The following is a 14,456-nucleotide window of genomic DNA, read 5'->3' as shown; positions in this document are numbered from 1 at the left end:
CTGAACTTTTTATGGGTGATGACGTAACCTGTCACCACGTGCGAGGGGGAATTCCAGGGAACCTTGATCTATGACCAAATACCAAATACCTCTGCTACTTGCATCTATCATCAACCTATCCGTAGACACTGCATCTGCAAATTCCGCATCGTATATTGCGTAGTCAATCACTGTGCGAAGGACTCGAGACCAATCTAAAAGCAAGAGGAAGCAAAACTGGACGGGGGCCCATCTATAGGACACCAAGATGTCCAATCCAAACTCGCCGCAATCAACCGATCCGGTCCCCTTGAGCGGGGCACACGTTCCTCATGCCGGTTCCAATCATATACCGCCTGCTTCGTCGGCCAAGACCGGGGGGAGAAGGAGCGTAAGACTGTTCGCGCCGGATGCTGATTCGAGCTCAGAAGATGAGGATGATGGGTCATTGCTCGGGAAAAATCTTCGCTCGCAGGAAACAGGAGGAGAAGGTGAGTCATAACGGACATCCAGATCGTGCTCGTTCGTGTGACGCATGCATGTCGAAGATAAGTAGGCATAGCACACTGCTGATACCGACTGAAGGTGCGCCTCCGACAAATGCCCGCTCCTCCTCTTATCCCGGTCCAAACGCCAGCACTTCCCCCACATCTCGTATATCCGCCATCGTATCTTCCGCATCCGCTGCTCAGCCAAAACTAGCACGATCGGCGACCTTTGTCGGCTCATCAGCTTCGGCATCTTCCTCAACCCGTCCCTCATTCACTCACTCCCCAATACACGCTTCAGGGTCCGCTCAGACACCCGGCGCCGGCCTGCACCACGAAAATAGACGATTGAGATCGCGCCGACCTGAAAGCATATCGAGGAGCTATCACAATCCCGACGGCCAGTCGCCCGCCGGAAGTGGAGGGTCAAGAGGTCATTCAGATGTCTACAACGATCCCGAAGCGAGCTACTTCCACAATCATGCTGGACCATCGCGCAAGGGCAGGAAAGATATGGAGTCAGATGACGAGCACGACGAGATGCGTAGTTCCGGATGGCAGATGGGTGCCACCCAAGTAGGGCCCGGAAAAGCCTTGGTGGAAAGAAGAGCCGAGGTGTCGGATAGTAACAATACCCAACAGCAGCTCCAGATGGCACTCTCGCGCGTGGACGTGTCAAGCGAAGAAAAGCAGGAAAGACTAGATTGGCAAGGGATGTTGGAGAGCGTTCTGACTTCGGACGTACTCAAGGTGGAGGAAGCCAGAATATCGCAAGCGATGCCTACAGAGTCGTTCAGGGAGGAGTTTGGGCAATCTCTATGGTGGCAGATCCGAGCGAAATTACGTGGACGAACTGAAGCCGAGGAGAAGAGACGCGTTCACGAGAGAAGAGCAAGAGTAGTTGACTCGGTCTTAGAAGAAGTCGCCACCTTCAAAGCCAAACCTTTCGTCCCCTCAATCCCTGCGCAAGATGAAGACTTAGGCCCTCAACATTCAGCGTTAGATCAGGTCAACTTGATTTTGGCGAAACTGGCCGCCATCAAAGCTTTGTATCCGAATCTAGCTGCTATGCGAGCCGACAAGCCGACTTATGCTTCTCCCGAATTCCGAAGCAAGACCGACGCCCTCACCGCGTGGTCAACCATTGTCACTGCCTTACAGACGCAATTGAAGTTGCTGCAGAAGTGGACCGGTTCAGACGAATTAGACATCACCAAACCAAACACTACGAAGGAAAAAGCATTGACCGACAAGAACATGTATACCTATCATCCATTAGACAATGCCAAAAGCGGCCTGACTGCCGGACCCAACGCCGCAGACGACTCGAGTTTCTTGGATCGAGTGATGAAGGAAGACAATCTGCAAAAGATGTTTGAAAGAAGGGCTTTTGTGGACTTGATCAGTCTGATCAAAAACGCCAAACAAACGGTCATCGACTTTTTACCGATCTTCCAAGAACAGAACTTGCCTGATTTCCAATACGAGCTGGTTCGGTTGATCGGCTTCCCTGGTCGACTGATCATCGAGGCGCTCAAAGTGCGACTTGACGCCGCCGCAAGGCTAGTCGACCCCAACCCAATGGTCGTCTCCGATTTCATCGACAATCTGCGACTCTCGATCTCGCTAGCGGTCTTGATCAGGAAACAGTACGACTCCTTCATCAAGCCTGATGAGAACGGACATTGGGCCATACCACACTGTCTCCCACCAGAATACAACGATGTCATGATTGACGCCATGAAGGCCTTCTTTAAGCTCCTCCACTGGCGATTGCGAGGTGTGGGCAGGGGAAGCTACTTTAAGGAAACAGAAGTGTTGGAGGATGAGGGACCTTTCCTGTACGAAGCTGCCGAAGCTATCGAGGGCGGTGACATGGTCGTAGCGGAGCATTCCTGGTGAGTCACCGCTCTGCAGGTAAACGTCCGCTAACATCTCGGGCTTAGCGCACTGTCCAACAAGCTGTTGATACGGTCCTGCAATTACCTCGATCAGCAATTGAGAGTCCCATCGCTACAAGGCAATCCGAACGCATACGGACGAGACGCCGCGTCGAAGGCCATGAAGACGGACGAAATGGCCTCTTGGTACGGCAAACTGCTCGACTCGGCAAGAATGCGACACCGAAAGACCCAAAGATACTGCAGGCGATTGACCCAGCGCTTCGACAATTCTGCCGAATACTCTCTCGAGCAGACCGAGGTCGACGCGCTCGTCACCCAGCTACAGGAATCCGGTCATTTCTTGGTATACACAAACGTTTTCGAGAGCAAAGGAACGTATATCGTAGCAGACGGTGCGCTGTGGGGACAGCCCGATGATGTCCGCCATCTCCTGCAGAGAGCTTTCTCGGTAACGATACCTGGGGCAAGAAACCGACCCAGGCGGACCGCAACCTCGTCCCAGGACGGTGACGTGGCAGGAACCCAAAACCCCGATGGCACTCCCGAAGTCCAAGCAGTAGACGAAGGCGAGGACTCCGACGAAGAGGATCTGAGTCACATCGCTTCCTACCTGTTGTTACTCTCGCCAAGGCAGAACTTCGTTTGGACCGGAGCGGTAATGACCCTGGATGTGGACTATATCGAATATTCTCTACAAGATAACCGAGTCCGACTCATCGCTGATGGTCCGACATCCCGACTAGCCCTGTGTAAACACCTCTTTGCCGAGTCACTCATCGAGCCTGAAACCGGGGACTCGCTCTATCTGCCATGTCTCGTCGAAGCGCAAGCCCATTTGCCCTCGATTCAGGGTCAATTACTCAAAATCGCCAAATCATCCTATCGATTGTCGGAATGTATCGTGCAATCTGCGCCAACCGTCAGGAACGCTTTCCGAGGTGCGCCGGGCTCCCAAGATTTAGTCGAGAATTGGTATTCCTTCGCGACGGATCACGGTACGCGGGTCAGTACCCACATCGATCCTGCGTCTTGGGAACGGTTCAGTCGGCTGCTCATGCGTTTGGCGATCTCGTGGATCTCGTTCATCTGTCAAGAATGTAACCCCACCGATCGAAAGACATTCAGATGGACAGTCGCCGCGCTCTCGTACGCCTTCACCATGACTCGTGGCAACAACATCTTAGCCCTGGATCGAGCGGAATTCAGCCTCCTCCGGAAGCATGTCGGAAATTGCGTCTCCCTCCTGATCAGTCATTTCGATATCTTGGGCGCACGAAGCAGTCTGGAGGCGAAGAAGGAAGCGGATAGGATCGAGACTATGAGGAGGCTGCAGCAGCTCCAAGAGAACCTCGATGACGAATTTTTACCTCGAACACCTTCGCCCTCTGGTCAACCCCGTATGGACAGGAGTATACGTCTCACGGTCGAAGAGAGATTGCGTCTGATCAATGAGCTAGAACAGAAGAGGAACGAAGCTGCGCCTCAGCCTGTGGGAACGGTATTAGACGAGGAAGTGTCAGAAGACCGGGCACTGGTATTCTTGGCGGCGTCGAAATCAAACATCTCGATGCGATGGCAGCAGGGAGCATACATCGGTGGAGGTGCATCGGGGACGGTGTACTTGGGGTACTCGCTGCAGGACAATGCGGTTTTCGCTGTCAAGATCCTACCCACCGTGGACCTGCAATCTTCCCCTGCGCTTTACGAGAGTATCAAGCGGGAAAGCGATGTGATGAGTCTGCTCAGTCACCCGAATATCGTGGGATTTTTGGGACTGGAGGTTCATCGAAACAGGGTCTGCTTGTTCCAAGAGGTGGGTCAGCATGGTCCGCAGAGCCTAGTTCAATGCTGATATGTCACACCGGCAGTACTGCGAGGGCGGCTCTCTCGCTGGGATGTTGGAGTATGGAAAGATCGATGACGAGGAGGTCGTCGGTGCCTTCACCATCCAACTATTGCGCGGTCTGGATTACCTACATCAGAATAGGATCGAGCACCGTGATCTGAAGCCTGAGAGTGAGTCCATCATCGCCCCAGATCGCTTACCTCATCCGGCTGACTTGTCATCCACCACAGACATTCTGATCGGCGCCAATTCGGTCCTGAAATTGGCAGATTTCGGTACAGCCAAGATCATCAAGGGCAACAAGACCCTCGCGCGTACTCGAGGAGGTGCACATGCCAAGATGGAAGGTCTCGAAGGTACACCGATGTACATGGCTCCTGAGATGATCAAGAATGTGCGGTCCAACAAGTTGGGCTCATGCGATATCTGGGGTCTGGGCTGTGTCGTCTTGCAGATGATCACCGGGTATGTAAAATCACTTGTTCCTGCCTTCATCTTGACAAACGTAAGACCTAAGCAAGGAAAACTGAAATTGACGCGCAAATACCATTCAGGCGGAAACCCTGGAGTTTCCTGGATTTCGATAACGAATGGTATGTCGTCTTCGACACAATGTCGCGCAGCCCAAGTAAGATGAGCTGATGTGTCACTCCAGGGCAATCATGTTCCACTTGGGCGCTACGACCGAACACCCGCCGTTACCCGAGCCGAACGAGATGTCAGAATTAGGTATCGAGTGGATAGAGAAATGTTTATCGCTTGAGCCTGACGAACGGCCCACGGCACCAGAACTGCTAGATGACGAGTGGCTGGAGCCGATGTTGCAACAGATGGTAAGTGGAGTGATGATTCTCCTTTCTCCCACCACCATTCTCGATGCCAGAACATCAGCTGATGTCCACCACTTTGCACTGCGCACAGGCCGAACTCGAGGAGGACTACCCTGATGTTCTGGCGAACCACGAGACCGAGGCTGCGCCTCCACCGCCCGAAGACTTGTCTGCTGAGGCGACGCCCTCGTTGATGTCTGACGGCGTGACACCGCCTCTGGACTCGGCGCAGTATGAGCAGGCATAGGGGCATTTTTGGCGAAACATGTTCCCATTCAAGGTCCAACAACCCCCTGGCTTGGGTATCTGGCATGATTCTTATCCTCTTGTTGGATATCATCGAAATGTTGCTAGCTTTACGGACTTTTCCACACGAATCGGCATTCTCCTTGTGTGTCTAGCAATGAATTCTATACATGAACTGTATTTTAGTGGGATCATGACAGAATCCGGAGTGTATGTACATAACATATGAGGCATGTAAGACTGCAATATATGCTGACCCCAACTGTCCTCGGATGTACTTTGCGGCATCTCGATGTAAGTCTACTACTCGGCCGGTCTGTTGACCACATCGACCAGCTCTCTCCAGCTCGACAAACCCTCCACCTTAACCTGTAGAGACTTCGCATCCTCTTTCAGGGTGTTCATATCCAGAACCATCTGATTCCTGAACCTTTCTTCTTCCTTGTCCTTGTCGTTCTCGCCCGTTGCATCCGTCGAAGCATTGCTCGAACTGAAGAAGGAAGTCAGGTTGTTTTTCTTCGATTTACGATGTTTCCTCAACAGATCTTCCGTCTTCTTCACACTTCCCAATATACTACTGTAGTTCACCAGGACGGTATCCAGGATCTGGTTATTCCATTCGACGCCGTATTGCTCTTTCAGAGCCGGATAGGATGTGTACAGGGTATGAAGTGGTCTGAGGACGTTGGGCACAAAGTACGATGCTTGCGGCTTTTGCTGGGCGTTCGTACCTGGAGAAGGGGATGCTCTGAATTGCGAGGCGATAGATCGGATGAGTTTCAGGGGATCTGTACATCTTCGAGTGAGAATCTGGAGGAGTACGGTCGAGTACGGCGTGATCGGCAAGGTCAGGTGTTCTTCAAGTTGGAAGGTTGTCAGCACATGGCTCCTGAAATACCGGGTTCGCGTATGAGATGGCTCACCGGTCAGACCCAAGGACGTCACCGTTTCTATCTCTGATACCTTGATTTTCAGCCTGTCCAAGTCGACTATGGCGGAAGCAGCGAACTTCAACGCAGCATCCTCTTGAGCTGTGTCTTCTTCGCCTATTGAGAACGTCTCAAGGGTGGTTCTCAAGTAAGTCCCATGACGGGCGATGATCTGTAGGACGAGGTGCAATCGCGGTCAGTCCAATTGTGCTTCGCTGAGTCGTGAATGCACATACCTGTAAGCTCAGCCGCCAGAACCTCGGTGCCAGTTCATCGATGAACACGTCATCACTCCAAGTGGTCTGTAGCGCCGCCCATATACCAGCTGTAGCGTTCATGGCCCAATCTCCTCCAGTTGTAGCGAATCGATCGTTGCCGGCACCGTTCAAAGCAGCCTCAAGGGTCCCAACGATCTCTTTCCACCTCAATTGGAAATAGACCGGCAGCTGCCATCGTCTTTCGAACGTCTCGTACGATGGACTGGTGCGCATGGCTAAGACATTACGGGTTGATGGCGCTATCTGTTCGAGCAGGTCCATGAATTTATGAGTGGTCGTGTAGTGCTATGTGATCATTGATCATTTCTTGTGAGTATCTTTTCTAATCATGATGTCCACGTCTTGACGGCAGTTTCAATACCGGTCGACTCACCTTGTGCAGCTCGTCAGGACGCCCCGCAGCGAATATCGTGCTTCCCAGGTTATCTATCAGGGCAGTAGCGGTCTCCGTCCAGATGATCTTCGCGAAAAAACCGAACTTTTCCGAAATGTCGTCTGCTATCTGTAACAAAGGCTGATACGTTTCCATCTGACCTAATATCGTGTTGTACAGCGAGGCTAGAGGCGAAGTATATTCCAGGGGCAATCTGAGGGATTTGTCTAGGGGATTCGAGGCTGAATGCGGGGTTTTGGGTGCTGTCGGGGTTGTGGGAACGGTGAGACAGCTCGGGGTTATCGTCTATGCGCAGACCAATCAACCTCTGCTGCCTTAGCACATGGAAAAGGGAAGCTCACGGCTCTGCAATATGATCTAACGGCCTGCCGCACAACTCCCTCAGCTTCTTCCCATCCCTCTATCAGCTCATATGTCCTCAGACATTGCTTCAGCCTCGGTATACTCGGCTCGGCGAGTTCAGCTGTGAGCAAAGTGGCCAGGTCTTTCGATAAACGCGATTTGATCTTGTCTATGCGCTAAGCGGGCCAACACGTGTGTTCTTCAGCAATGATGTTTTGGTGCAAAGTATCACACAAGTAAGTCAATCTCGTATCACTCACCTCTTCGACTATGTCCACGATCGCACAATCTTCTGCTCTAGCTTTGTTGAGAAGATACACCACCTGAGTGTATTCCCCTGCGACTCGCGTGATCATCTTCGCCGAGCCATGTTCTTCATCCGGTGTGGTGTCCAACAGAGTCTCCGCTCGGGTCAAGGTGTCAAACAAGCGCTGCAGCAGATCCAGTAGAGCCTGTCCATATTTTTCGATTTAGCTCAGGGCTCATTGAGACCGTAGCACCGATGAACCGGCAGAGGAATATAGCTTACTTTCTCTTCTCGCAACGCCGACCTTTCATCCAACTTACTTTGCACCTTCTGCTGGTGTTCAAGTAATACATCCCTCACTCCCTGAGCGTGCATCAACATTAGCAATGACCACTTATTGATCATACATAGCTGTAAAGTAGCATGACCGAACATTTGAGTGGACTCACCTCAATCTCGTTTCTGATTGTGACCATCGGCCCTTGTAGACCTTTCAACCGCCCTTCTTCCCCTCTTAACCCCGTTCCAAGCGATATAAACTCCTCGTAATCCTCATTGATAAGCTTCACCAGCTCCTCTTTTAGCTCGTTCAAGTACTCTCTAAGCTCCCCACGCAGCTCTTCAAGGGGAATATGTAATCTAGATAAGAGGAATTCGTCCGCGTTGTAGTTCTCCGAAGTCAGTAAAGGGTGATTATGCGATAGAGGTTCCAGCGAAGGTAAGATCACTGAGCCGTTTCTCGATGATGATGATGAGGATGATGAGCTGGAGGATGGTGAGCGTCTACGCGAAGACGATGAAGGCTGATCATCGATTGTGGATGATGCAACAGAGGGGATTGACTGAGCAGGAGGGACGGTTGATGGTTGGACCGAAGTTGGAGATATCGATATTGACATTCCTCGAGGCGCGTTTCCGTTCATCGTAGTCATCTTGGTCTCCCACGTTGATCAAGCTCCTACTGCTGGGGTAGGAGGGCAAACACTGGCTTCTGTAAAAGATGGTCGATGAAGCTGGCAGTACCTTGATCAACACGTCTTATGGTAAACGATACAAGTAATTCGCGTTGAACACCTCAATGCGGTGGAGGGTTATTGATTTCTTCGTTGCGAAGCCGGAACCAAATATCGTCGTCATCGTAGCGGAGCGTGCAGCACAGGCAAATCGTCGATATCATTAGGTATTAGAATGATTGTTCATCATCGTATAAACACATCTACAGAACCGTAGAGATCGAATAAAGAGGAATTGAAAGGGAAAAGAATTGAAAAGAGGAAGGGGAAAAGCGGCAAAGAGATCATCCTGTCTTCTCCCATATCAATCTGTCTATCTACCTATATCTCGATTGTGGTACCCTATCTTCCATGTTACACCCAGTCACAACCACGAGCCATGCTTAACAACATCCACCAGCAGTCTTCTGTTCCACATTTTGGCCTAATCCCTTGATCGTCGACTTGGCTCCCGGTCCAGATGCCATCGAAGTCGAACCCATTCTGACAACGCATGAGAAATCAGCTCCATCACCCCTCATGAATCGCTCCGACCACTTACCGATCTTTGATTTGCTTGGACATGGTCAAGAATGCTTGCTCTACATTGGTAGCGTTCTTGGCAGAAGTTTCGAGGAATGGAATACCTAGTTCATCGGCGAAAGCTTTGGCGGCAGCGTACTCAACAACCTTCTTGGTGGCCAAATCTGACTTGTTTCCAACGAGAAGCTTGTTGACGCCCTCAACGGCGTATCGGTCAATCTCTTGCAACCATTGCTTGACATTGGCGTACGTGTCTGAACGATAGTCAGATCCAATCACAGATAATTGATATGAAAGTACTCACCGCTGTCGGTGACATCGTACACTACTATGATACCGTGAGCACCTCGGTAGTACGATGAAGTGATGGTTCTGTCAAGCTGGTCAGCTGACCCTCGTGAGCTGAAGAAGCGAAAGACTCACCTGAATCTCTCTTGACCAGCAGTGTCCCACTGTTCGTAATATACACATATATAAAATTGGAATGTTTGTAGGTGGAGTGCGATATCGCGGAATTCGCGTAGTGTAGGAGAGGGAAAAAGGTAGAGGAAGAAAATAGGTGCGTACAAGTATTGACCATCGTACAAAAGACGCCAAATTCATAAGCGTAAATGGTCAGTCGTAACCACCACCGATGATTTTGCCGCCAGAAGCGATTGCACAAAGGGGCCGAAGCGATGCCGACGTAAGGAAGCGTAATGAAGTGGACGAGCCAGGCGAGATGGCCGAAAGGAGAGACCGAAATAAGGCGATGTTAAGGTGTTCAAAGTGTATATACGGAAAGCCAGAAATGTCGATGTAGTCGAAGACGCATGGAATTGAGGAAAGGATAAGACCACAGAGGCGAGCCCGATGTTTTGACACAATCAGTTATACACGCCGGTGCAGGTGATAAGAATGTTAAATATCAAGTCACGAAAAACGCGGATTCCCATGTGGTATGCAGGATTGAGCGTTAAGAATGGTCCAGGTGAAATTGTTCCAGTGCCGTTGACGGTTGGCAATGTCATCATCGTTTGAGAGAAAAGAATATGAGCGTTCCCAGATTCGAGCACCCATGATGGCGAATTTGACCAGGAGACGAGTGTAAACGTAGATCACCGGAATGAACATGTACCGTGAGTAGGCAAAGCGGTCGGGCCAGTCATTGCGATCCAAGAAGGTATCGTTGTACGATTCGAAAGCCAGACGTTATCCAGATTTGAGGTAGAGAGCAAAGGAACCGCAGATTCGTTGATTGGTCGGATTCAAGAAGATTTGTAGCGCAGATGAGTTGGATTGAAGGATCGGTGCAACCATGAGGCGAAGAGATACAGAATGTTGGGGACAATTGAAACAGTACGCAAACCCGCGACAAGAGCAGCACACAGAATCAGTAGAAAAGGATCAAGCGACGTACGTCAAAGCAAGAAACCATTCCAAGACCCATTGAAGGTTAAGCGGAGCCGACAGACGTTTGCGCCAGGATGTGAGGAGAGTGTTCAGCAAGGATCAGGTCGAAGAAGTCGGGAATGAGACGGATGCAGCGTAGATGTTCAGTTGGATCCAGGTCAGATAAAAAGAGAGACAAGTGTTCAGGTTTTGCGGACGTTGACGAATGGACGAGTGTTGAGGATGTCGAGTTGAGCAGAGGGATCATCGAGAAAGGCGCAGAAGACGGACGTGTCGAGGCGAAAGAGAGAACGAATGCGAAAATAGACCGTCAGCTTTTGTACTTATGTGTCTAGTCTGCTGAGTGCGTAACCTGTCGGAAGATGTACGCACGATTTGGAGCTTCACAGTCTTTCCTTCGAGTTCAATCGTTCTGATCTTGAAGTCGACCTAGTGATGGGTGGTGTAAGCGAGTGGCGAGTCATCACTACGTGTTCTGCAAAAGTATTCAAGAGAGATTGTATGGCGAAACGAATAAAACCAAAAGGGTTAGAAGGAATGTAGCCTATAGGATAGATAGTGATGATTTAACTATAATGCTGGTGAGGAAGAATGAGAAAAGGAAGAGGAATGGACATGAGAATCGAGCTTTTTATATAGCTTGCAATCTGATAGGAGGGGTGACGAAGGCTTCTTCCTTTCAAAAGGGATCAGAAGCAAAACGACAAAACGGTCATGGGGTACACGCATAGTGCGTTACTCGGATCAAGACATCCCGCCAAAGCGCACACACACAAACATTCACAGAATAACCGTTCTCCAGACGAATCCGTTGATGGATGTCACGCCGAGCGCGGTCCTCCTCGTATTTGTGCTACGCGAGACTGGTAGTCCAACAAGAATCCCCTCTACCGTATCCGTCACGATCTTAGACAAATCCGCCAAACAGTGAGGTCAAGCACGGACTGCACGAGCCCCTCCGTCCTCTTTGCGTGATATCCACCGTGTGCGCTCAACACATCGTAGACCCTTCCTCACATTTCGTGGAAATCTCCCTTGACAAGCATGCAAGACTCCCAAAATGCCCAGAAAAACGATATAGTCGGGGATGACACTCACTCCGATGGTTGAGATGTATGATTCGGTATAAGTGTCGTCGGCGAATCGGAGAAGTAAACAGGATTTTCCCACACCTGAATCACCGATAAGGAGGAGCTGTGACAGCGTGACGGGGTAGCAAGTATCAGCGCTTTTCCCTCTTATTGAGGAGGTCACGTTGATACGTGATATTTTCAGATTGAGTGGGTTTGTGGGACTGCATAGGGTAGGTAGATGGTCAGAGAATAGATGGGAGCCAGCTCACCTTGAAGAGATAATCGTATTCCGGAGCCGACATGATGATTTATCGTTGTCAATCGAAGTATTAATTCCGTCTATATCCACAATCCAGAATTCCCAGAATACCCATCAACAACAGCGTCACGCGGCGCATTGGCGTTCCCCGCAGAAGTCGATGAGCGATAGCCGACATCGGATTGATGAGTATTTGCGAAGATGTCAAGGTTGAATGTTGTTCGGGGGGAACGGTGATGCCGAGGTAGGTTGACAGCGAAAGCGGTGTTACCATGTCATATGACGGGCGACGCGCGAACAGTGAGTCGAGTTGTATTCATCGGCGGCAACGAATTGGTGAATGCAGATGACAGAGCATGGAAGGTCAGATCATGCGGAGTAAGCGATAGGCGGACCAAGATGGCGAGATTGAATCATATTATCCATGCTGTTAGCTGATGTTCTTTCCTCTATATCTTTCGAATCTGTGAGAAACGACCATCGGCGAGGACAAGCCCGCACGCGCCGCCGCTTATCTCTCACTCTCACTCTCTTTCTTCGCCCTTCCACCGTCCATCTCCTCCCTGCCGAAAGACCATCTATCAATGTTGGAGCGGGGTCAGACTCACCTATGGAGAGATGTTTGGTCCAGGTAGCTGAGTGAAATGGCGTAATCAACGGTGGATGTATAGTGATCAATGGTGAGTATGGAGTGAATGGTGGTGACGATGAACAATAACTCGGGCAAGTGACGTTGTAAGCGTGGCGAGCTCATCATCATTCATCCTTAAAATGGATTACCACTTAACACGACGCAAATAAACCACGAGGCATTGCCATCAACAGGCGAGATCTACAATCGGAACAACCCGGCTTTTACCCTTAGTGGCGCTCATCAACAGCATAACGCACCTGGCTGATCATTGCTACGATCACGATGAGTATGGAGCGTGGATCATTCGTGCGAGGTAAGAGATCATCCAGACAGCAGAAAAGTGAACCGATCGTGGGAAGTATGGAAAGTTCATGCAAAAGATGCTCAAATCTACATGTACGCATAGGATCCGCCCAACCACTCTATCTCCTTCAAATCGCGATCCAGCTTAGAAAGGCTTGTCGGAGTCAGGTGTTTTGTCTGTATATCAAGCAGAACAAGGGGAGGGACGAGTCGGTAAGCATATGATGAGAGGAGAGGGAATACGAGGTGGTCAGCATCCTACTACAGGATTTCAACCCCGAAAGGGGGATGATCAACATACCGATGAAGTAGTTTCCAACCTGTCCAAAGTAGATGTCATCAGCACAATGCCAGCAAGGAACATTCCTCTGCTCAAGCCCTTCACCCATGGCTACTACGGGGCTTTGCTGATCCCTTGTCCCGTGCGTGCTACAACGCGCCGTGCGTTGGTGATGACGGAAGAACGTAGACTCACCACTGGCACTTTGATCAACACGTCCTTCCTGAAAAGCGGCACATCAGACAAGAAGAGCGACACGGCTCCTCCGGCAGCTACACCCCAGATCATCAGAGGGGTCGTCCATCCTCTAAGTCGTCTGTGGTGTCACCAAGGAGAATACCAATGTGTTTTGAGAATTCGCCAAATTCAAATATCCGAAAATCGGCATATTTGCGTCGTACATCCAAGAGGGAGCGCATGCGGGCGGATGAGGCACCGAATACAGATCGTTTGAGCATGGTGGTTGATCGCAAAATCATCAGAGATTGGTTGGTGATGTGTCCATTGGTGATATGCGGTAATCGAAGGATAAATCGGGAATTGTAAATGTCAGTTCGTCAGCGAAAGATCCTCCTTCTCGTTCATCCAGACCGTTCAATCCCTTTCTCGTTCTCCATCCATTTCCCACACCTCAACATCTCATCCCAGCCGCAACGTCGCAGCCTCTCCAACATGTGATAGATCGAAAACATACTCAGGTGTGATCCCGTTCAAACCCTACGTTAAGAGCATCATCAGCAAATAGTCCTGACTACTGTCTTCCGCTTCAAGGTCAAGGCTGCGTGACCACTTCGCCGCACTCACAATCTGCGATCGTCTAAGAAAAGCTGGCATGTTGATGATGTATAAGGAGGATGGCTAAGGAGAATAGATTGGGTGAGTGATTTGACACTTTTGTTATTGAAGATGAACCTCGAATCCAATCTTGAATGTCGAATCTCGAATCTTGAATCTCGAAAACGCGGAATAACCAACGAGCTTGATCAGATTGGTCGGATCACTTATCACTGAGTGAGTGTGGCAAATCATCCGATAGACAATGATGTGGCATTTTCCCCTCGTCTTATGCTTGTCTCGCTCTTCTGTCTGTGTGGGTCAACCCTTTCATGCCAATCCATTATACATGCATGCAGAAAGGTATGATCTTAATGTTACTCACTCTGATACTGATGATCCGCTAAGACTCCTCCAGCAACAAGCGATGGCTTGACCATTAAGAGGGAGAGATGCACGATCAGACGTATCATATAGCATATAGCTGATCGCAGGCGAGCGTCACTAATCCACTAATCCACTAATCCACTAATCCACTAATACTAATCTATGCTCTATTAATCCATTTCATTTGCACATCCGGAATGAGCGCTTTCAGTAAGCGAAGCGAATGCGCCAAAACATTTCTCTCATCATTGCTGGTATGGTGGCATCGTGCTAATCTCAGTGTAGCTACTTTCTTACTAGGCATATTCGCACTCATCGTGCTTTTCGTACTTACTC

At 50.1% G+C, this 14,456-nt stretch overlaps 3 protein-coding genes across 3 annotated transcripts; 1 reads left to right on the top strand and 2 right to left on the bottom strand.

The window, feature by feature from the left end:
• Positions 1-247: 247 nt before the first annotated feature.
• Positions 248-5,294, top strand: I303_107327 (uncharacterized protein; the record flags this gene model as incomplete). The annotated part of the gene is made up of 8 exons (XM_018410012.1): positions 248-470; positions 565-2,365; positions 2,414-4,184; positions 4,240-4,387; positions 4,448-4,682; positions 4,772-4,810; positions 4,873-5,050; positions 5,139-5,294. 8 exons carry the CDS (start codon positions 248-250, stop codon positions 5,292-5,294), a joined length of 4,551 nt encoding a protein of 1,516 aa, XP_018261015.1.
• Positions 5,295-5,596: 302 nt separating this feature from the next.
• On the bottom strand, positions 5,597-8,415 carry I303_107326 (uncharacterized protein; the record flags this gene model as incomplete). Its single annotated transcript, XM_018410011.1, has 8 exons — positions 5,597-6,150; positions 6,217-6,394; positions 6,459-6,785; positions 6,874-7,179; positions 7,236-7,412; positions 7,497-7,688; positions 7,766-7,846; positions 7,933-8,415. The coding sequence occupies 8 exons, from the start codon at positions 8,413-8,415 to the stop codon at positions 5,597-5,599; spliced, it is 2,298 nt and encodes a 765-aa protein (XP_018261014.1).
• A 464-nt stretch (positions 8,416-8,879) lies between these two features.
• Positions 8,880-11,785, bottom strand: I303_107325 (GTP-binding protein ypt1; the record flags this gene model as incomplete). The annotated part of the gene is made up of 7 exons (XM_018410010.1): positions 8,880-8,979; positions 9,038-9,272; positions 9,323-9,390; positions 9,442-9,470; positions 10,783-10,839; positions 11,509-11,604; positions 11,753-11,785. 7 exons carry the CDS (start codon positions 11,783-11,785, stop codon positions 8,880-8,882), a joined length of 618 nt encoding a protein of 205 aa, XP_018261013.1.
• Positions 11,786-14,456: the final 2,671 nt, after the last annotated feature.

This window comes from Kwoniella dejecticola, chromosome 9 (genome assembly GCF_000512565.2).
Source record: "Kwoniella dejecticola CBS 10117 chromosome 9, complete sequence".
Classification (NCBI taxonomy): domain Eukaryota; kingdom Fungi; phylum Basidiomycota; class Tremellomycetes; order Tremellales; family Cryptococcaceae; genus Kwoniella; species Kwoniella dejecticola.
This window is presented reverse-complemented; position numbering and strand designations above follow the sequence as displayed.